We start from the raw sequence: 23,469 nt of genomic DNA on the forward strand, positions 1-23,469 counted from the left end.
TCTCCATTTACATGTACAAATTGGAGTCTATTAGATAGATATGATACAAACCACTGCAGTGCAGTACCTGTAATACCTACAGCATGTTCTAATCGCTCTAATAGGATATTATGGTCAACAGTATCAAACGCAGCACTGAGGTCTAGCAGGACAAGCACAGAGATGAGTCCACTGTCAGAGGCCATAAGAAGATCATTTGCAACCCTGATTAAAACATACGTTTGTTATGTAACATTTATGTCACATTAAAAATGCTTTGGGCCTTTCTGTCGTGGATACTGAAGGTCAGGAGGCTGTAATTCTTTGGACTGTTCAGCTGTTCTATTATTAAAACCACTGTAGTAAGATAACCATGTTACATGTAACCATGTCACTAGTTGGTCAATAGATGGTAAAGGTAGCCAATCGACTTCTTCTTTCTCTTTTCATAATGATAACAATCTAATTTTGATACAATATTCAGGAAACCAAAGTTTTCAGTGGTTCCTCAGGACGAACTGTTCACTTTTTAAACAACAAAACTTTGTAGTTTCTTACTAAAATGAACACACTGTTCATACTTTAAAGATCATATTTAAAATATATCTTGTGATGAAATAATTTAATCCGATTTTGCGATCATTTCGTTCTGAAAGGCTCGAGTGCTGACAGCATTTTACAGCATTTAAATGTGATTAAACATGAGGCGATTTTCTTTCTTCTTATTTTTCTGTCTGGCGGGGGAGGGCGTACAGGCGAACACAAGCAGCATTCAGAGGTTTCATCGTGCTACATTATGTTCTTCATTTCTAAATACAGTGTGTATCTAATGAATGACATGCGGTTACACTGGTTAAATATCTGTGTAGCTACTAACAGCAACACTGCGCTCCTCGTACAGTCTTGCAGTAACACATTTTATTTGTACCAACAGCTTCAATTTGATTACATGAACATTGGGCTGTTTGCTCAAGAGTCACTTCCTGATTACAAGAATCTGCACTGTGAGAAGTGGAAATAGCCAAATGCATGTGTTTCATTCGTCTAGGAGGAAATCCATATTTAGATTTTCTACAAAAAGCTGATGTCTTTGTCGGAAACAATGTTTCTGCTGGGTTTGTAAATTCAAACTAATTTCCACAGAATATTTCAGAGTGAAAGAAAGAAGAAACTTTCTCTTCTTCAAAATGAATGAAAACATCAAGGAGATCATGTGACTATGACTACTGCTCTTTTTTAAATAGACTATATATAACTGTGTGATTCATATCAGCTTGTCACGCCATGCAAAGTGTGCTGTGTAAGTTTAAGCAAAAGGTTTTATCAGCTCAGTACGACCGTCTCAGCTCACAGAAGGCTCCGCTTAGTTCCCTGCATTATTTCATATAAGAGCATGAAAAGCTGACTGTGTTTCATCCATTTTTACATCAGCTCACCCCCCCAGTTTGTGAGTCTCACTCCCCGGAGAGTTTTCGACTCCTCTCCTTCCTCTTTTATCCCCTATTTTCTTCTGTATGTAAACAGAAGTAAAGCATTTTTGGGCTCCGAGGCAAAGCGTGGTGATCAAACACCACGATCAATGACTTTGAAGAGATCTAACACCTCTTATAAATGTCGTTCATGCGAGATGAACTGAAGCAATGAAGAAATTCATTTCTGGAGCCAATGGCCGCGTGTTTTCTCTCTTTAGAAGGAGAGAAGAAGAAAAAAGAGAACAGAGTATAACAAAGGAAAGACTGCCTCTGGTTTCTTGCACGTTGCAGTGTTAACTTCTTGTTAGCTTTGACTGCACGGACGAGCAGTCGTGGGCCTGCAGGGGAGGAGTCAGTGGAAAAGACGAGATGCTCTAAGAAGTTTCACAACTCTGTGTCTCGCGTCTCACAAGCAAACTTGTTGAAGTTTAACATGAATAAAACAGAAATTACTCAGGCCTGAAACTTTAACCTGGAGGCTTCACGGTGCTCTCATCAGTCTCATCTTCCATTTGTGTGCTTCATGTTATTTGAGCTAAACCCTAATATGTCAGACGCAACCCTTAAACTGAAATCTTGACCGTATTGGTAGCTATCAGCCTCCTTTTTCAAAGGTCAGAGCGATTTCACCCTTGAGCAAATTCAAGTGAACATTAGACGAGCGAAGGCTTCCTGTTCTTAGTGGCGTAGTTGAAATGATGCTTCCTGTCAGCAGACGTTAAGGTAAAGGCAGTCTCTTAAGTGTGACATCACTGCCACTCGCTTGACTCGAAACCAAAGGCGAGGTTTAGAGTTTGGGGAACAAGTCCAGGAAGCTGTGTCAACCGATAAGACAGAGAACTTATGTAGCTTTAACAAAGACAGCTTTTTCTATGTTAGCTTTGAATTGAGGTAAGAGTTGGAAATACGGTTTGGCGTGCGACGATCTGCCGGCTGGTTTCACTGCACGGTGTGTGGCTGTACACACCCTGACTCCTGGACATGGCAGGTCTTTGGGGTCTGAAGATCCTGCTGTTCTGGGCCGGGATCATCGGTTTGGCCTACTGTAAGTGACCATCTGCAGTGTTCTCGGTGCTGCTTTCTTTAAGGATTGTAGAAAGACTTTGAAATGTCTCTTTGTGTCTGTAAACTGAGGAGAAATAACAAAAAAACGTCTGCAAATGCAAATCATGTAGGTGATGAAGTCTCCCCCCTAAACTCGCTGTGTTTGAAGTCGGATGTTGAGCTTGTGATCGTGTATGAGGATTATTATCCATGTGTTAGATGGAGACGTGAATCTGTCAGCTGAAAAGCTTTTTTAGTTTTTGAAAACTGTAAAACATCATCAAGCAAAATGTGACCTTTTAAATAAAAACCGAGGGCAGAGGCTACGCTGTAGCACGCTTTGGAGATGCATCCGCGTTTGTGCTGCTTCACGTTTCTTAAACTTTCCAACCCCAAGAACAGCAGACAGGAACTGCAGACGCTTGTGATGTGAAAGCTTAAAAAATGACAGGTTTCTGAGCCCTTTGGCAGAAGAATGAACTCTTATGTTCAATCAAAGGCGGCTGTTAATAGGAAGAAGGCGCTTTTAAAACATTTTCCTTTATTTGGTGCTTTGGGAATTTTTGCAGTCGTGTTTCTGTTCTGCTTTGATACCGTGCACGTATGAATGTGTGATTGTGTCCTGTATATGTGTAACTGTGGGTTAGTGGGGGGAGGTGGGGGGGCTGTGTCTGTCTGAAAGGAGAGACATTTTCTGGGGTGTGTCCCTGCAAGCTGCTTCTTAACCTCGGTGACTGTGGGTGCTGTATGTGATAAAGACTTCAGTGTGTGTGTGTGTGTGTGTGTGTGTCCGTGCACGTGTGTGTGCATGCACGTGTGTGTGTGTGTGTGTGTGTGTGTGTGTGTGCACGTGTGTGCACGCTGAGTTACACTGACCTCACTGCCTCTAGCATCACTCATAATTCATCTATAACTCTGCTGTTTTCAGCCTGTCTGTGCTGATGAGCTGAAATAAAATCTGTCATTTATTTCACTCCATCGTCTTTGCCCTCAGTCTGGGTCAGTGTTCCTTGTTTGTTTCTAACTCAGCCAGTGTGAAGGTGAAGGCACCCAAAACATGGTTGTTGTTTTCCTTTCAGTCATATTAATATGGATTTTAACTGATCAGCCATTATTTAAAAAATAATTAATATATAAAAGTATCCAAAAATCAAATTTCAAATTTTTCTCTTTAGTGATGTATCTCATTTTAATTACTGTACTTTATGCCCATCATCCAGTAAATCTCATCTTGAAATATTATTATTCTAACTCCACTGAAAACTTACAGTTATTATTAAACAAACATTGTTTTACAATTTAACTGATTTTTACATTAAATTTTATCCAACACTAAACACATAACACTGTGAACTGTGTTTAAATATTTACTTTAATAAATACTGATATACTTTTATTTACTTACATGAACTTAATTACGTTTAAAGAATCTGAATTCACTTTAATAACATTTGATTTTATCTTTTATTATTTATCTTTAGCAAGCTATACGTGTAATCGTTACAGACAAAATGTTAAGAACACCGCTAAACATCCACGCTTTTAATCAATAAAGTTAAATTTGATTGTGCCATTATTAATCTAATGTCTCTCTGAGATGAAAGTCTCTTAAAAAGTTAAAAGACATCTCCCAAAAAGATGTGGATTAAAATAAAAACACATGCTCTCAGTGTGTGATTGTCTTTTAATATTAAACACATTTAAAAGTAGTTTAAAACTCTGCTCAACTTCTTCATCTTTTTCTATATTTTCCTGCTTTTTTTCATCACTTTTAAAGAATTACTACATGTGTGTGTCAGCTCAGTAGTAAATGCTGTTCACGTGTCTTTTGCTTAAACTGGGCGAGAGAAGCTGGGCCCCGTTTGCATTAGCAGCAGCAAGACGGCGTTGTGTGATCAAAACGTTTGACCACTTCCGTGTTCCATTCTGAGTCGTCTTCATTTCCTGGCAGCGCAGCGCGGGCCGAGCAGACCGAGGCACCGCGCAGCAAATGACTTGAGAAAAAAAAGGGGAAGCACAGGGTCTAAAATGAAGAAGTGAGGTCAGAAATGTTAAGCATGATTTTAAAGTTTCTGGGAGGAGGAGAGTGTCACACAGCAGGACTCTGTGGTGAATGCAAAACATGAGAAGGAGGAAAAAACAGAGAAAATCAATGAATTAGAGGCAGAGCCGGTTACTGTGTCAGTGTCTTTACTGCATTCAGGGATAATCACATTATTGCATTTATGATTGTCATAATACTATAATACTGTCATTAAAATTTTTACGTTCCTGGGCTTCAAACACATCATAACAACATAGTTATGATATATATAAAGATTCAGTAAAACGTCCCTCAGATCTTCCACTAAACCTGTTGCAGTCATCTCCAAACTAATAATCGATGAGCTGCGTTTGTGCGAGGCGCTGAAATGTCGCTGCAAACATGTTGCATCTCTGCACGATTGAGTGAAACAACAACGCGCCAAACCACATCCTGAGTCTCATTGTTTGACTGTCCCCAATCACCCAATCATACAGTTCTCATTTCTATTGTTATAAAGAACAAATCGACAAAATCAATAAACCCATTCAAAGTAAACTAACTCCTGTACTTGTGGATATGTTTCAAATTTATTTTTTTATTTTTTAATTCTTTGTAATATCGAAAATACTGATTTTGGAAGTGAAAAGAAATTCAAACAAAGAACAAAAGAGAACTTCATACCTGACAAATATTATTTGAAACCATATTTATTGAAACACTTTGGTTAAAAATGTATTTTTGGTTGTGTCTGGTTCAGTGACACGGCCAAACCGAAACCAGTTTTGTAAGTATGGGGTGGTTTTAGGTTTGAGTGCAGGCAGGAAGCTGCGGTTTGCTTTCTGATATAGCATCTGTGGCTCTTTGTCACAGTGTCATAGCAACCAGGTTACACAGCAGCGATACCTCATCCACAGTGCTGGGTAACAAAGTTTATCCTGTTGTGTTCAACAGATGGATGTGTGAAAATATTTAGTAATCACTGGTTGTTTATGTGTTTTCTTTTCTTTTTCCTGCATGTACAATAAATGATTTAATCACAATCAAAGTGATTTACACTTTTTTTCTCTTTTAATTACAGCTCAAGTCCCCACAAGTGAGTGTGATTATACTTTATCATGTTATTGAATCTCTATAGTTGTTCACATCACGTAGTCATCATTACAAATATTTGGGAATCACTCATTGTTTGTGTTTTCCTGCATACACAGTCAATGTTTTCATGACCAAAACACTAATTCTGACATTCTTTTCTCTAATAATTCCAGATGGCACCAAACATGAGTTCCAATATATTTATGATGTTAAATAGTTTATATAATTTACTTCTTATTGTGTCGTTTTCAGACTTGTTTAATTGCAGTTGTCCCCTGCTGTGCTTCATGATGTAGCATGCATCTCCCTCAGCCTCCTACTGTTTACATGATCTCTTCTCTTTATAGATATATACACCGTCCTCAAACACTTATTATGAAATGACAGAAATATGTCTTGTTACTTAAATTCATGAACAGAGGCTTCCATCTGGGTTATCTGTGTCAGCAATTTAAATGCAATCACCAAAAACAAAAAAATAGTTATGTTTTTGCAAAATGTGTAAAATGTATTGTTATTTGTGTTCATTTAATTGTAAGTTTACTGTGAAAAGATGAAATCCTTATTTTCATATAGTTGCTGTTTTGCACAGATAATTTTCCATAAATGGGTAATCACATATATGTGATCAAGTATTTTCAAATCATTTTTACCCTCTGTGAAGCTGATTGAAAGCAAATTAACATGCTGTATACCAGCGGTTCCCAGTCGGTCTGTGGCCCGAGTCGTTTGGTACCGGGCTGCGAGAGTTGAGGCTCGGTGTGAAATTTATGGTTTTCAGGGTTTTTAGCGTTAACTCAGTTTCCTGGGTCTTTTCCCATAGTGACCAGGGAGCATTAAGGGGCAGAGAGGCTAATAAAGTTACACAGTTACACAGTGAATTCACGTTAATTATTATATTTACAAAATACCACAGTTTTTGTCTCGGTTGTATCATTTTATTTTGTTCTATTTATCCGCACACCTTAAAGGCCGGTCTGTGAAAATATTGTCTGACATTAAACCGTCCATGGTGGAAAAAGGTTGGGGACTGCTGGTGTGTAGCTCTAGTCGTTACTGTCATGTTTGGGGTTTATTGTGTCTCATAGAGTCCAAAGCACTGATGAGATTTAGATCAATTTTCCAAGGGTTAGAGTCGTGCACACGCAAGTCTATCCATCATTGTAACTTGTAAGTCAATGATTGTCCAACCTGTACAACAGAAGATAGTACTATATTTATCTAAAGCATTAAGTTATTGATAGGATTATATTCACATACCAGTGACATTAAATCCACCTTTAGCCAAACATGAAAACATGTGTAGATGTAAATGAGGGAAAGATATAAAAGTGGCATATTTATACTGAGAGGAGGGAAAACTGTACATGAAGCACGTTTCACAGCTGATGAAAATACCATTATGATGTCATACTTACTTCTTTTTCTGGGATTGAAAATGTTTCAGCCTCCTCACCTCCAAGCACGACCACAAGTCCTGTAACAGACACGCCGGTCGCCACCTCACCTCCAAGCACGAGTGCAAATCCCGTAATAAACCAGTCAGTCTCCTCCTCACCTCCACTCACTGTGAATCCTTCCACGGTCACAGCATCTACTTCCACAGCACCTGCTTCCACAGCACCTGCTTCCACAGCACCTACTGCCACAATCAAAGTCATTCCAACTACCCCAATTCTTCAGTTAGTTTGACAAATAACTCCTCCTCTCAATTAAATTCTTCATTTCAAGAATCCACTTCAACTACTAAATCTGGTAATGTATTCAGCCTCAGCTTGAGTTTTGCATTAGTTATTATTTTTACAAGTCAAAGTCCCAAAATGTTAAACACCATATAAGGTAAGACTGCTGGCAGTTAGGTTTTTCTGCCTAAAGCTGACTCCAAGCATGCTCTCCAACAGCAAGCACTCCTCCTCCAATCACCTCGAAAGAGATCTCACCCACATCCAATACATCCAGCATCCAACCAGCCTCTCAGGCAAACAGCTCTCCCACCCAGACCTCACCTCCAGGCACTCCGCCCAGCACCACAGTGACAGCTACAACCAAAGGTTGGACGTTTCTGTTTTTATCATACAAGACTGTGATAAGATTGTTGAATCCACATATAGTGTACAGACAGAGATCACCAACACCTCTGAGGTACCAGTAGCTGTAAGGTGCTTTGAGGTATTCTGATACTTTCATTGCATAATTATAATCATATACTAATGATTTGTTTTCTTCTTTTCTGATCTCATTGAAATGTGTCCTCTCAGCCTCTCAGCCTCAAAACTGTGAGTATCAGTTTAAAAGATCAGTTGTATTGAATGTTTTCAAACACTGTTGGTGCTCAGCATTTCTCTCTAAATCTATTCTGAATTACAATGAAAGCATTTTTTACACTGATAGAAAATGTATTTTCATCTTCACCATGATGTTGATCACAGTCAACATCAGAATTAAGAAACTATCTGAGATCAAAAGTGTAACTGACTGATTCTTACTGACAAATATATTTTGCAGGTTCTTACACCGTCACATACAACAACATCTCTGGTGTGCAGATTGAAATAAAACCCTCTCGTAACTACACACTGACTGTTTTTGAAGAAGGACGACCACAGACTGGAAAGAAAATCCAAACTGATCACTTAAAGCAAATCCCAGTGGGGAAAACTGGACACCTGAAGCCGTGCACTGATTACAGTCTTAGTGTTTCATTTATTAATGATGCTGGAAATGAAATATTCTGTAACTCTACGGAAAATAAATTTAGAACAGATCCAATGAGTGAGTACAATTAATTCATATATTTATGATTTACATCCATCTTCTTTTAACTTAACAAACTAATCTTTTATAAACTGACACATTTGTTTAATTTAGGTAAAGGAGACGTTAAAGAAACCAGCTGCATCCCTGGATATGTTTGTTATGGAAGTGACTGGGACATCAGCTCTTCAATATCAACACCAAATAAACATTTAGTTAAACAGTGTAGAAATGACAGTCAAACAGTCTGTGTCAGACCTGCTAACGAGGACATTTGCTCAGATTTGAACGTAACCTTTACTTCAGGAAGCTGTGTGAATTCTTCCTTTAGCTTCACCAAAAGCATCAGTGTTGGTACGCACGCGACGCAGTCCACGTCTGCTCTCAGATTCAAACATTCACACCTGATTTAATCATGTTTGTGATCATTCATTTTTTCCACAGATTTCTTAAATCCCAGTGAAATACAGCAGATTGAACCCACTGGACTTCCTGCAGAAATAACCACAACATTACCAAAGTGTAAAACCTCTCAGTTAGTTACACCTGTTCAGGTAAGTGCAAACCTTACGAGTTAGAGACACGAGCTTTGTGCTCTCTGTGAGTCTGTTCGGATTTATTTCTTTGAATGTGTTCACATTTGAATCTAAACCCAAAGGATGAATGTTCACACACTGAGGAACAACAATGATGTCATCTTTGTGTCTCCTCAGAAAAACACAACCCTGATGTTGTGAAACTGTCTGAGCTGGAGCCGTTCACAGACTACAACTGTACTGGTCTGATCTTACAGAACAACACCAGCATAAATAAGACGACTCCATCTGTCCAAGTCAGGGTTGTTTGTGGTGAGTTTATATTTCCTTTAGCTCAGCGAAATAAAAGCTTTTATTCTCACACAGTTTAGAGTGAAGCAAAGGAAACTTCATTCACTGTTACTGATGTTTACTTTGTTCCAACAGATCTTACAATAACCTACACAAAGAATGATTCAACCAGTACTTCCATTGAGTTCAGCTGGACAACAACCAGTAAGAACTGTCAACAGGAGCTTCCCAACTTTCATAAGCTTTCTTATGACTGCAGTTGTCAGAAACACAGTCCAAAACCAGGTGAGTGAGACGACTTCTCTACTTATGTGTTCATGTTCATGATGTTTGACTGTAAGTGAAAAACCAAACCTCTGACTGGGTGTGAATAAATACATACACAGTTATTAAAATAAATAGCAAATATAAAACAGAATAAACACTGAAACATCAGAGTCGAGTTTCACACAGAAGAAATGATGAGAAGCTTTGAGCTGTTTGAAGGTAAAATCTGATGTTTGAAATTTAATTGTCTTTATAAAAGCAACATAAACAGTTTCTCAGTCTGTTGGTTTCTAACATGTACGTAGTTTCTATGAGAAGCTTGTAGCATCAGTGCTTTATGTCAGCAGGAACACAGACTGTAAGTGAAACAGGGTTTTGCCAGTTTATGGATCAGCTGACAGACAGAACTACCAGCTGATGTATGTTTGTGAAACTTTAACCTGACATTTGTCATTTAAAGTTTCTTAACATGATGATGTTGATTTAAATCTCTAAACACTTCACAAGGTTCATGGAAATTATGTTACAATTACAGCCACAAGTCCTGATGGAGGAACGTGTGTTGTTACTGGATTAAATCCATACACTGATTATAAATGTAGAGTCGGAGCCAAATACAACGAGATTCAAGTTTCCACTGGGGTGAAGTTGATGTGAAAACTGAGGTTGGAAGTAAGTAATCAAACATTTTTATTACATAATGTTAGAATTTATTTCTCACTGGATATTTGAGCAGTGAAGATAAACAGGAAGGACACACAGCAAAGGGCTGCAGGTCTGTCAGTCTTACTTTAAATATGGCTTCCTTTAAATTTCTCCTACAGCACCTGCTGCAGTCACTCAGCTGAAATTACATGTTCACGATCATAATACGATCAAAGTGAGCTGGCACAGACCCTCTACATTCAACGGACCTGAGGAAAAATACATAATACAACTAAAAACAGCTGATGATAAGGAAGTGAGAAAGAAGGGGACGCAGAGTTGTACAAAATGTGAAGTTGAATTCAAAGATCTGAGCTACTCTACGACCTACAAAGTGAAGGTTTGTTAAATCCATCATTTTTGGTTTAATAAATAAATTATTATACTTATAAATATTATTTTAGACTCCTGAATGTTGTAATTCACAGTGAACTGACATTTTGTCTTTAAAGGTGACGGCTCACAACGGACACTATGAGAGTGACCCTGAAATAAACCAAATCAGCACTTTCTGTACGTCCTGTTTTCATTCATGATACAGTTTAATGACATAAATGCTTTGTCTCATTTTAAACACACATATTTCTATAATTTTTATCTTCACATAAATGTAATTTTTAATATTATTTCACAGACAACGACAAAGCTGTTATTGGGTTTCTGGTCTTCCTCATCATCCTCACGTCTGTGGCTCTGCTTTTTGTCATCTATAAGATCTACATTTTAAAACGCAGAAAGCACCAGTAAGGAAACTTCTGCTTTTGATCATTTAGTTTTACTCAAATCAGCCCTCTTTGTTGTAGTTTACACATATTTTTATATAAATTGCAGACATTCATGTTGCCTTTTGATTTAGATTTTATAATGTTATCACACTATTTATGTAGACTCTCTAGTGCTAAATATGACTCAAAATCTTTGTCTTTCCTAACTTCTTTTCAGGGACTCGGGTGAAAATATTCATCTTATTTCAACAACAAGTGAGTTGAGCTTTTTTATTGTCATTTTATTTTTTTCATTGCATTTACTACAGCCTTTACATTCACACTGTTTCTTTGCAACGAGATACCGCAGTCCCTCTGTTCACATACTGATAATAATTAAAGGATATTTAATGTGCTGATGTTCCACACTGTTTATAAAGCACGTTTATAAACAATAGCAGGGCTCAATAAAACCTCTAGGTGTCATGTTTCGGCTGTGTGCAGGCAGGAATTGGACCCAAACGCAAACTCACAGGAACAGAAATTAAACTCAAAAGCACAGCTTTATTGCTGGGAACAGGCGATACAACAATATGAAACTAAACTGGGAAAACTAATTATAATATGCACAAGGAGACACAGGGGTAATCACACACAGCTATGAGGGATGACGTGACATGGAACAGAGGGAGACTCTGACATAAATACGCAGAAGGTAATGAGGGAAGTGGAAGCACACAGGGAACACAGCTGAGGACAATTACACCAAAATACTCAATTTTGCTCTTAGGAGGTTAAACATAACACAGGAAGTACACAGAGACAGCCTGGAGAGAGAGAGAGAGGGAGAGAACATGAAGAAATACACGAAGGGAAGAGGAAAACACGTAACACAAAGCACAATAACTCACATCACTATATAGACAGTCACATAGAGGGAGACCCAGAAGGCAACAACACAGGGGGGAGACTAAACACAGAACAGAGGGCGCAGAGAACCATGAGGTGCAGAGGATCAAAACCTAGGAACCGTAGAATAAATGACAACTGAACCTGACATAATACAAAAATCACAAAGAACTGAAAACGCTGGGTCAGGAGACCCAGGACCCTGACACAAGGAGCCTGTATCTCAACCATGTCTGCTGAGTTAAAGGGAAGATGTTACATTTAGGATGAAGACGATAACAGAGACAGAAGCATAGCAATGTAAAATACCTTCCTTTTTTTTGGTAATGAAATTCCCTGTTTGAATGATGTTGTCCATACAGTACAGATGAGCAGCACCAAGAGGTAAAGATCAACACAAGGTTGTTGCATAGGCCAGGCATAGCCATAGGAAGAATATGGCTAAAGTCACTCATATGTAAGATCCATGATCACAACAAGAGGCACATGAAATAACTAAAGCTGTTTCCTTGAGATTTGCTTGTTAATATTGTGTGAAACACATATGCATAACAATCAGTGGTCGGGTAAAAGTATGTGTATTTGTAATAATCTCTCCTTTGCTGACTGCTTGTTGTAGATGATGAAGAAAACCTGTTGCTTGTTGAGCCCATCGCAGCAGAGGTCCTGCTGGAAACCTACAAGAGGAAGCTCGCTGATGAGGGGAGACTTTTCCTGGCTGAGTTTCAGGTAAATTCATTTATCGGCTTATGGGAGGATGTCAAGGCGTCAGTTTCAAAACACAAAGGCTTGTTGGTCTTGGGTAGTACAGAGATGAAATGGTGTGAATGGGTGCTGAGTATTTTCTGTAAATAACACAGTCTATATTTACTTGCAGAGCATCCCCAGAATTTTCTCAAGATACACGGTGAAAGAGGCCAAGAAGTCCTGCAATTCTGTCAAGAACCGCTACGTGGACATTTTGCCCTGTGAGCTGATGAATGTTATTAAAGTTACTGAGAGTAACTGTAAAGACTGTCATCATTTATTTTATTTTATTTTTTGTCTTGAACTAGATGATTATAACCGTGTGCAGCTAACCACAGGAAATGGGGAGCCAGGATGCGACTACATCAACGCCAGCTTCATTGACGTACGTAAAAATGTTCAGCTTGTTCTGTCTTTGCTGCTGCTGCAGTTAACAGAATCACATCATTATTAAACTTCATACAAATTTAAAAATATTCTATATATCAAATCACATCAAAGCTTTTGAGTTATTACTCACATAAAGTTCATGACATCTGTTTGATAAAACAGTCAAATATGACTCCTGTTCTTCCTGCAGGGATTCAAAGAGTCCAAAAAGTACATCGCAGCTCAAGGTAAAGTCACGCTCCCGTTCTTCACACAGCAGCACTGAATGACTGTGTGTTGTGTGGTTCTTATAAGCTGTGTTTGCTGCAGGACCAAAGGAAGAAACTATAAATGACTTCTGGAGGATGATCTGGGAACAACAGTCCTCAATCATCGTCATGGTAACACGATGTGAGGAGGGAAACAGGGTAAGATCATGTTTAAACTTTCTTAAAATGAGTCACAGAGAAATATCCTTTCTTTGAAAATCTTCTTTATCAGATTTGCTTAAATCTTAAACCTTCGTATTGTTTGCTCCGTTCTCCTTCCTCACTGAGTGACAGTCAGCTTCTCTCCTCTCTCATCATTTCACAGGTCAAGTGTGCTCAGTACTGGCCGTCTCCTGACCGAGAGACTGAGCTCTACGAGGAGTTTATTGTGAAGCTGAACTCAGAGGACCACTACCCAGATTACACCATCCGCCGTCTCAGCCTGACAAACGTGAGCCTCCGTCACATGTTGAACAGACAAAACTGTAAAAGTGTTTAATGTCTGTAATCATATCTGTGTAGAAGTGTTGCTCAGCATGCATTTTCATTTAAATAAACACACCTGCAGAAGAGAGAGAAGAACTCAGAGAGGGAGGTGACCCACATCCAGTTCATGAGTTGGCCCGACCACGGAGTCCCCGGGGAGCCACACCTCCTCCTGAAACTGAGGCGGCGCGTCAACGCCTTCAAGAATTTCTTCAGTGGGCCGATCGTTGTTCACTGCAGGTATGAAGAGGTCACACTCCACGCTCGGCTCAGGTTAAAGTGTTTGTTTAGGAGCCATTTCACTTTGTTCCATCAGCCATGTCAGTACATTTGTAGGCTGAAAACAAGCAAAGTCTGACTGGATGAATGTCTATTTGTAGCCACACCTACTTCTTCAGATCCCCGCCTCATAGTTTAATTCAGATTAAACCAGAGCTGTTAATTGAGATTAATCTAAAGTACGTCATTGTACATCAGACACACGTTAAATAAGACAACCACACTCATAGGTGATACTTCTTTCTCGTGCAGTGCGGGAGTCGGCAGGACAGGAACCTACATTGGCATCGATGCCATGATGGAAGGTCTGGAGGCAGAAGGCAGAGTGGACATCTACGGTTACGTGGTCAGACTCCGCAGACAGAGATGCCTCATGGTCCAAGTCGAGGTAAAATATCAGTATAGACAATATAGAGACAATGTAGACACTTAGACACTTTACTATATTTGTGTGTGTGTGTGTGTGTGTGTGTGTGTGTGTGTGTGTGTGTGTGTGTGTGTGTGTGTGTGTGTGTGTGTGTGTGTGTGTGTCAAATAGAAGAATAAATGTAAATACAATGAATTTGATGCCAATTCTCAGGAAACACAGAAAGTAAATCTCCTTATCTATATCTGCATCTACAGACAGAATAACAGATGGATGGATAGATATATGACAAAGATGAACAATTAGTTAAATCAGCTAAACTTATATATGTACAATTGTATATATTATATATATTTTTATATATTTTTAAAAATGTTCGATTTATAAAAAGTTGTATTTTGAACATGTACACCGTACTCTTTCTGTCATTTCCTGTCTACCTTGGTTTTATTATCACCTGTCTTGTTCCGGTTTTGCTTCCTGTGTTTTTTTTGTTGTTGTTTCGCCTCTTTGTGGCCCCGCCCTCTTTTTCTTCACCTACATCTGACTCTGTGCAGCTCTGTGTCAATCAGCCCTCTGTGTGTACATGTAGTCCTGTTCTTTATTCTGCATGTTCATATTTCAGACTTATTCACCTTTATGTTCAGCTACTGTGTAAAGAAATCACTATAATAGCTAAAAATGTATGTTATGTGTGTTGTTTCATATTCATCCTCACAATCAGTTAGATGTACATACATTGACTACACGACATATAAACAAAGCTTAACTTTTTTAACATCCTGTATTAAACCAATAATTGAGGGTAAATGAGATATAAACATGTGGCACATTCGAGGTTTGTCTCTTGTGTATTAACATGAGTGCATTTGTGTGCACACAGGCCCAGTACATCCTGATTCACCAGGCCCTGCTGGAGCACAACCAGTTTGGAGAGACAGAGATCAGCCTGTCTGAGCTGCACAGCGCAATGAACACGCTCAAAGAGAAAAACTTAGACAACGAGCCCACGCTCATGGAGGAGGAGTTTGAGGTACGCAGTATTTTATCACTTTTATAGCTGTAAACTACAGAAGAGCAGTGCGAGGGACTGAAAGTGCAGCTTCGATCATGTTTAAGTCGCTGAGTGAGTCACAGGTTCTTACCAAACTGCAGAGAAATCACGTGAAGAGTGTCTGAGAAAGCTCTGACAGAATCATGTAAATGACCTTAAAACATTTATCAGATGTAGCACAAACGTCTTAAATATAAAAATATCATCATGTGTGCCTATCGTCCTCTTTTCCATCACATCCTGCACGATGGATTGGATGGAAGCAAAGTTTTAATATTAAAAAGAAAAAATGACCTTGCAGAGACTCCCCACCTTTAAAAACTGGAGGACGTTCAACACAGGAGTGACCGAAGAAAACAAGCAGAAGAATCGTACTTCGTCGGTCATCCCCTGTGAGTTTACACGTCTTTGCATGCACACGTGCGCTCACATGTAAGATTACATCTGCTCAGTTCCACTTCTTTCATATGAAACCTGCAGATGACTTCAACCGAGTGTTCCTGAAGCTGGATGAAGGACGAAGTCAGGACAGTGACCCTGACGAGGATGAGGAGGAGGAAGATTCTTCAGATGAAGAGGATGAAGACTCCACTCAATACATCAACGCCTCGCACATCACGGTAACGTGCAGCCAATTTATGAACCCGTTTCTATATAAACTGCTAAAAATACCAGCTGATGTTAAACTGTGACAAACTGCTTCCTGTCACGTCTTTCCTGTTGCACCGAAACGTGTCTCATCTTCTTCGTTTGGACTCGATGTGTTTGTCTCCCACACAGGGATACTGGGGCTGCCGTGCCTTCATAGTGGCGCAGACCCCACTGGCAGACACCATGGGCGACTTCTGGTCGATGATTCACCAGAAGAAAGTTTATACTGTTGTCATGCTTTCAGACAGCAGTGAAGGAGACACGGTACATACAATATAATAAGCTTATAGTGATACACATTAAATGTACATGTGGTAAATATGCTTGTTTTCTTCTGCTCAACAGGACTGTATTTACTGGGACAAAGAGAAGAAGAGTTTTGGGGAGATTGAGGTGGAGGTGACGAGCACAGACAACTCGCCAAATTTCATCAGACGCACCATGCAGATCCGCCACGCCAAGGTAACACAGCAGCCACCTACTCTGCCTCTGTAACCGAGCATCGCCCGCTGATGAGACCGGACATTTTTAACCCAGCTGTGCTCTACTCGTCCTCTTCTATCCACAGAGGAAAGACAGACGGGAGATAAACCATTTCCAGTTCCTGAAGTGGACGAACAAAGAGGTGCCAGAGAAACCTCAAGACCTCACAGACATGATCAAGGACATCAAGCAAAACTGCGGCACCAGCAAATCACAGAGGAACAATCCCATAGTGGTCCACTGCGAGTAAGAAACACACGGGAAACATGTCGTCTGTTCAGTGATGAGATCTGAACGGGACAGCACGCAGCGAGGATGAGTCATCGTTCACAGCTTTCAGATCAGCAAAATGTGTCGCAACAGCCGACTTCTCCATCTCACCGGGTTTCAGGGTGGACTCTAGTGTTCCCTCTGATGAGTGTTTTTAAATAAAGAGCTCAGTAAAAGATAAACAGCAGGATGCCTTTTTAAACAGAGATCAGCTACGTAGCTGCATTTCTGCGCATATACAGATGCTGCTACATGTTTTAGTGCATGCCTTAAAGTTGACAGAACATGCATGAAAACAATGAATGCAGCAATCATTTACGTTGCAAATTTTAGATAAAGATCTTGATGAAAATGAGCTCACCCTGGTTTGCAGCCTCACCTCATTTCAAGGAAACGATGCATTTGATTTCCTTTGGGGCGTGAATATGTTATAAAAATAGTGCGAATACTCCCAACTGCACTCTCTAAAGCCACCTTACAGAAAGTGTGATTACTGAGTGTACACAGTAAAATGCATCTATGTTAGTGTGAGAGACAATAAAGCTCAGCTGATCAGGAATAGTTGATTATTCCCATGGATTTAACCCAGCATCATTTATTCTTTTAAGGAAATTTTAAATCCTTGTTTAATGTTTAATTAGTTATATTTTTATTTCCTATAACAACAGATTCACTTTCAAACTTTTTCTTTTTCGTGTGATGTCCTTCACAGGCTCACAGCTGTCTAACACATAAATGGATATGTATAAATTAATAAACTGATCAGGAAACTGGTTCCTGTTTGTAACTTGTGGTGTTTTGTGCTCCTCAGTGACGGCTCGTCCCGCTCGGGGGTTTTCTGCGCCCTGTGGAACGTGCTGGACAACGCTGAGAGCGAGAAGCTGGTGGATGTTTTCCAAGTGGTCAAAACGCTGCGCAAAGAGAGACAGCGCATGGTCTCCAGCCTGGTGAGAAAGAGGAACCCAATCGTTCACACTAAGCGCTGTTTATAACCAGAGATCAGCATTGCACATCACCAGTTCCCTGTTCTAGCTCACTATGAGATGCAGTATTTTATATTACTGTTTTAAAATCAAAAGTAAGCTCAAGTCTAAAGATGATTTATGCCTTTTATTTGATAACAAATCCATGAGAAGACCACGCCCATTTGTTTTCTCCCCACTCTTACTATAAATTAAGTAAATATGAGTAATTGTTGCATTTTGCCTGTTTTCAGCTGTGTGTTCAGGCTTATGTGAGCTTTTACAGCGGCTGGAAACTGTAATGACTAGTTTTTGGCGACAGTAGCAGTCTGATATGAAGCACCTGTGATATCCGTGCTTGTCCACACAGAGTTTAGTAGTATCGGTTCAGTGTTTGTGTTGTGTTCGTGCGATTCTTCTTGCTGGTTATTTAGGGAAGTGTGTAAGACTGTCTACAAAGCAAGATTAACTCTAACAAGAAACACACTGAAACAATATTTGTTTCCTCTGTTTCTAACAGGAGCAATACCAGTTTATATATGATGCCGTGGAGGCTGTGTTCCCCGTTCAAAACGGGGAAGTGAAACCGGTGCAGGCCTCCGCGGCCGACTCGGTGCAGATCGTCAACGAGACGAAAGCGGCCGAGCAGAAAGACGAAGTCAAGGCTGAGGAGCCAGCCAGCACTACCAGCAATGACCAGCAGGCGGCAGCAGAGAGCACTCCTCTGGTGTCTGACGGAGACAAAGAAGAGAAGAAAGAGGAGGCGGAGAAAGAGGCCCCACCCACGGAGACCACGCCGCTGGATGACACCAGCAACGGTCCCACTGTCACGGTGGAGGTGTGAGGGTGACGGCCGTGACTGTGTCCACTGATGGAAATAAGCGCTTCAGTTGTTGCTTTTTTAAATTACCTTATGAATGTATAAACATTGTAAAGCTTTTGGATTTGTGGAAGAATTTGACCAAATGTCTCATGTCAGTTTCCAAAATGTTTGATTTAAATTAAGTTATAAATGTTTCTGAATGCAAATATAATTTCTGTCTTTTCACAAAGTTTACCAGCACAGCTGTCATCAAACTAGACTCTGGATTTACTGGATACTTAAAGGCATCTAACAACTAAATCTGAAACATACAGTAGACCAGTTGTTGTTTTGTCTTCTGTTGATTTAGTTCATCTTCTGTTTTCCTCATTGGTACATAGTGACAAGTATTTTTGAATCATTTAGTTAAAGTCAGTGTTTTTTGTTTTTTATTACACTTAAAGTTGTATTTATGTGATTTTTATTTGCTCACTGTCATCGGCTTTGTTAAGCATATCTTTAAAAGATAAGTATGTTACTCACTCAGCTTCTTACCGCAGGAACACTGAAAGGTTTGAAGTATTTGTTGTATATTTCTCCCACTAATGAAGTTGGAGCAACATTTGAATCAACATTTTTTGGTTGTGCCGGTTTGAGTTTCTTTAGGCCACACCAGTAACGTACTCGTGGAGCAGACGAGGTCAACGATTTTCTTTTTCCTTTGCAATAAATTTACCTGATGACCATTTTACTCTGGATCTTTCCTTGAATAGAAAAATGTGCGAGATCTGAAAACAAGCTCAAGTTTTCAGGAGGTTTAAATCATACACGTGTCTTTGTTCTTCATATTAGTGTCAGGGCTGATTGTGTTGATCAGGCAGGGAGAGCACAACACGTCTCAGCTTTGGTATGAATCAGAAAACTTCTCAGGGCGGCTCTGAGCAAGAAACCAAAACCTTGAGCTTCATCAAAAGTCGTCGCTAAGTGTGTTAAAGTGTGTGATTGTTTCAAAAGATGGGAAAAAAACAAATTAGAAAACTGACAGTGCAAAAAAATAGACTCAGTCATATAATTGAAGCTCTTTAAAAGACATAAATAGAAATATCTCATTTCAATAAACTGGGTGTTATTCATTCTGCCTTAAATTATTAGAAACTTTGCTCACTGTTAACATTTATAGTTTGCTTACATTTATTTAATGTGTCGCTGTGAGAACCGCTGGGCTTGTTTTATTGGCTGTCTTGCATGACCTGTGCTTTGGTGATGGTTGGATCTTCCTTTGTTTAGGTTGATAATTATGATTTAAGTGAATAATATGAACTACAAATATTCTGTTTCCTCTGTGTTTAAGATTCTCTTAAGTCCTTCTTTCAGTCTCATCTTAGAAGCAGGAGCAGTTTTTATGTCTTTACTTTTGTTTTATCGAGATTTAGTCTCAACTTTGAAGGGAACATCTGAGAAATATCAAATTCTACAGATTCAATTATTGTTTGTACCTTTGGAAGCTTTCTGAATACTCGCCCGGATGTCAGCACTTTAATCCTCGAGGACGTGTGTGTGTGTGGGGGGGGGGTTGTGAATCCCAGTGCTAATACGCTGTGGTTGGACAGCTTCTATGCAAGTTTATGTGCAACAATATGACTGTAAAGAAGGTTGTTTCTGATTATTTTTTAATTAAAATGGCAGCTGCTCGAAATGTAGAAAAAAACAGAAGATTTATCTTTTATTCTTTTGAAAATTCACATTTACTGTGATCATGTAAATAATTTATCACGTTTTTCATTGTCAAAGGCCAACAGTTACAAAATGTAAGACACACAAGATACAAAACAGACAGTTTCCTTCTATTTAGGACAATCAAAAGCAAAATTTCCTGCTTTGAGTCTCAAAAACATTCATCCCAACCTGAAGTCAAATGTATAAAAAGTCTGTCCTACGAATTTAAAAAATCTAATATATTTGAAAAGAAAGAAAACGGTGAGATCTGTGCCACACACTGTCCTGTACAGCTGACTGAGGCTTTGAGGGTTTGTGAACACAGCAAATGTCAGAATTTAAATACACAAACTAACTAAACCTTTACAGTCACAGAGGATTTAACAGCATCGTAGTGTTGACTGTCTACACTGTGGAGACACAGATGTCCACATTAAACTATGAAGGACTCAAACGTTACATTATTACAGTCAGTGCACTGGACAGTAACACGTTTCCAAACTAAACTCTTTTGTGTGCGTTCAGCAGACACAATAACACCACACAGTGTAATAACGGACGTGTAGAAGCTGTTTGTCAGTGACTCTCAGTCAGTTTTAGTGAGGAATTAAATCTCAGAGGTGCTACAGCACTGACACGTAGCTGCATTACAAAATCAACAATGTCTACAAATACTTTGTGGTGTTCAGCTTGGACACATTCTCTGTTGCAGTGCTCGACATGCTTTGTTTCCTGCTGCATTAACACCTCACTGCATACATGCAATTATGTTGTTCTTGTAAATGTAGGACTCAGCAGAGGTGTGGACTCGAGTCACATGACTTGGACTCGAGTCAGACTCGAGTCATTAATTTTATGACTTTAGACTTGACTTGAAAAAAGGCTGTAAGACTTGTGACTTGACTTGGACTTTTACACCAGTGACTTGGGACTTGAATTGGACTTGAACCTGTTTACTTGAAAAGACTTGATATTTTACCCAAATCTAAAATTTAACATACATATTATATAAAAAGTGCGGACCATTAATTCACTTTATTCATTCATTCATTCATTCTTACCACACTCCGTATGTATGTGAGCGTGGGCTGTAGCACAGCCAATCAAATTAACCAGATTTGAAAAAACAAGAACAAAAACGCTCGAGCCAAAAATGCTTCCAAGAGTAATTTCTTTCGGGTACATAAACTACAAGTAGTCAACAAAAACGAAATGCAATATGCAAAACATGCAAGAAGAGAATCACAGACGGAGATGGAACAACTTCCAACTTTGTCCGACATTTGAAGTTGCATAAAGAACGGTAGGTGGTGCTTTTTTTTTTTTTTTTTTTTTTACGATGAAATAGCTGACTTAGCTAACTTCATCTTATTAGCAAATGTTCTTCGGCTACGTTGATGATACTGTTTGGCTTTAACAGGTATGATATGTTTGTCATGCTATTTTAAATCCGGTCCTGCAAGCGCATCCAAGAATAACATGCAACTTGTTAGCTCAGAATTGTCGGTGAATGGTGAGCAGGGTCCGTTTCAGAAAGTGGGTTCTGTAGCTGTACTCAGTCTCTCCGTCTCCTCCCATCATTAACCCCGTAGATTTAACCCAGTTTAGACTGACAAATATTTATTTTACCATCACATCACAATTCAAAATCACTGTGTTTAATTTGCAATTAGTGTATGGTCGTGTTTAACTTTTGCATGTCTGAGCCTGGGAAATTTTTTTTTTTTGGTTCGAAAATCTGGCCCACCTTAGTGTGTAATTGAGTAGTCCTGCTATACATGGCCTTTTTCTTCTGTCATTTATGTCAATACATCAAATAAAATACTTGGATCTTATATTATTAGCTGTTGTTTATTTGCAAAGGTTATTCTCAACAGGGATGCTAGACAAAAACGGCGTTTTCTACAGACAGCCTAGCATACGCTCTCCACTTGCGAGTGAAAAAGAAAAACACCCCTTCCCTATTGGTGTTAGAGTTTACCATGTCAGCCAATCAAAAAAATGATAAGGCAACATGTGACATTTGGTTGTTTAGGGAGAAGGGGAAGTTTTTAGGAGTGACACCCGCGACGGAAAGCGGGCGAGCGAAAGAAAGAGAGAGAGAGAGTTTTCATATGTGAGACATTAGTGACGTTTAGCGTGTTTGGAGGCTGTAGTTAGTTTGTTGTGTAGTTATTGTTTTGTATTGTGTGTCGGTTAGACTGCTGAATTTCATATTTGATCTAAAAAAGCTGTCAAAGGCAGATTCCAGTGTAAACGCTGTCTCCACATAGAAAACTGGACTGATGCACCTCCAGTTGTCAGACCTGCAGGGTTTAGGCCTGTGGTGTTCTCCTCTGTCTTATACTGAACACAAACTACATTTTTTGGACTGGCACAAATAATTTGTGTGCCTTCTTATTTGATGCAGCACACCTGATTGTTCTGTAAATAGATTTAAATGGTTATATAAAAAACGCCTGAGGCCTTGGCTGCATTTTTAGGTAAATAGTACCATATAACTTTGTTGTTTGCAAAACTTGTGCATAATTTTTAGAAATGTACAATTTCTATTTGCATTTCAAGTTATGAAAATGATTCGTTAAACATGTAAAAAATATAACTTTTTCTACTCGGATTCTGAATTTTTGTCTGAATTTAGATCAACTGTGCTAATATAGTATACCAAAATGAAAAAAATAACTCAAATTTCAGATATTTGAGGTTGTGCTGTAAATAATGATACCAAACAAGGCAAGAAAAACATATTTTAAAAGTGAAATATAGAAGTAAAATCAAAAGTAGTCAAGAACGGCCAATTATACCCGGGACCCCAGAGGGTTAAAAAAAAGACTTGAAAGGACTTGAAAGTTTCGGACTTGGGACTTGACTTGAAAGTTGTCTGTCTTGACTTGCGACTTGACTCTGACTTGCTTGACTTTACTTGAGACTTGACTTGTGACTTGAGGATAAAGACTTGGGACTTACTTGAGACTTGCAAAACAATGACTTGGTCCCACCTCTGGGACTCAGTGATGACCTGCAGTTATTGCTGAGTTTAGCAGTGCACACTCGATTGAACATCATTTTCTTGATGTCTCAGAAGTAGCAAACTTACTTTCACTTCTTTCTGGATCCTTTTCACTTTTTCAGCTTGACAAGTCTCCCCTATTATTACACCCCATTAATGCATTTCTATTAAATACCAGAAGCAGCTGCTTTCATAGCTGCACTGAGCATGAGATAAAGCTTCATG

General features: G+C 39.2%; 1 protein-coding gene across 1 annotated transcript; it reads left to right on the forward strand.

Moving 5' to 3' along the window:
* The first annotated feature begins 2,206 nt into the window (after nucleotides 1-2,206).
* On the forward strand, nucleotides 2,207-19,269 carry ptprc (protein tyrosine phosphatase receptor type C). Its single transcript, XM_039601322.1, is given in 31 exon segments — nucleotides 2,207-2,496; nucleotides 5,600-5,614; nucleotides 7,061-7,283; nucleotides 7,286-7,368; nucleotides 7,515-7,664; nucleotides 7,872-7,889; nucleotides 8,119-8,385; nucleotides 8,482-8,721; nucleotides 8,812-8,940; nucleotides 9,081-9,215; nucleotides 9,330-9,479; nucleotides 10,286-10,506; nucleotides 10,619-10,679; nucleotides 10,801-10,909; nucleotides 11,109-11,146; nucleotides 12,399-12,508; nucleotides 12,657-12,747; nucleotides 12,835-12,911; nucleotides 13,107-13,143; nucleotides 13,226-13,323; nucleotides 13,490-13,615; nucleotides 13,733-13,890; nucleotides 14,182-14,317; nucleotides 15,180-15,329; nucleotides 15,652-15,742; nucleotides 15,831-15,970; nucleotides 16,131-16,265; nucleotides 16,347-16,463; nucleotides 16,570-16,730; nucleotides 17,566-17,701; nucleotides 18,237-19,269. Coding segments are annotated over 31 exon segments (3,990 nt in total). The 5' UTR covers nucleotides 2,207-2,432; the 3' UTR covers nucleotides 18,561-19,269.
* Nucleotides 19,270-23,469: the final 4,200 nt, after the last annotated feature.

This window comes from Oreochromis aureus, linkage group 17, assembly GCF_013358895.1.
Source record: "Oreochromis aureus strain Israel breed Guangdong linkage group 17, ZZ_aureus, whole genome shotgun sequence".
In the NCBI taxonomy this organism is placed as follows: domain Eukaryota; kingdom Metazoa; phylum Chordata; class Actinopteri; order Cichliformes; family Cichlidae; genus Oreochromis; species Oreochromis aureus.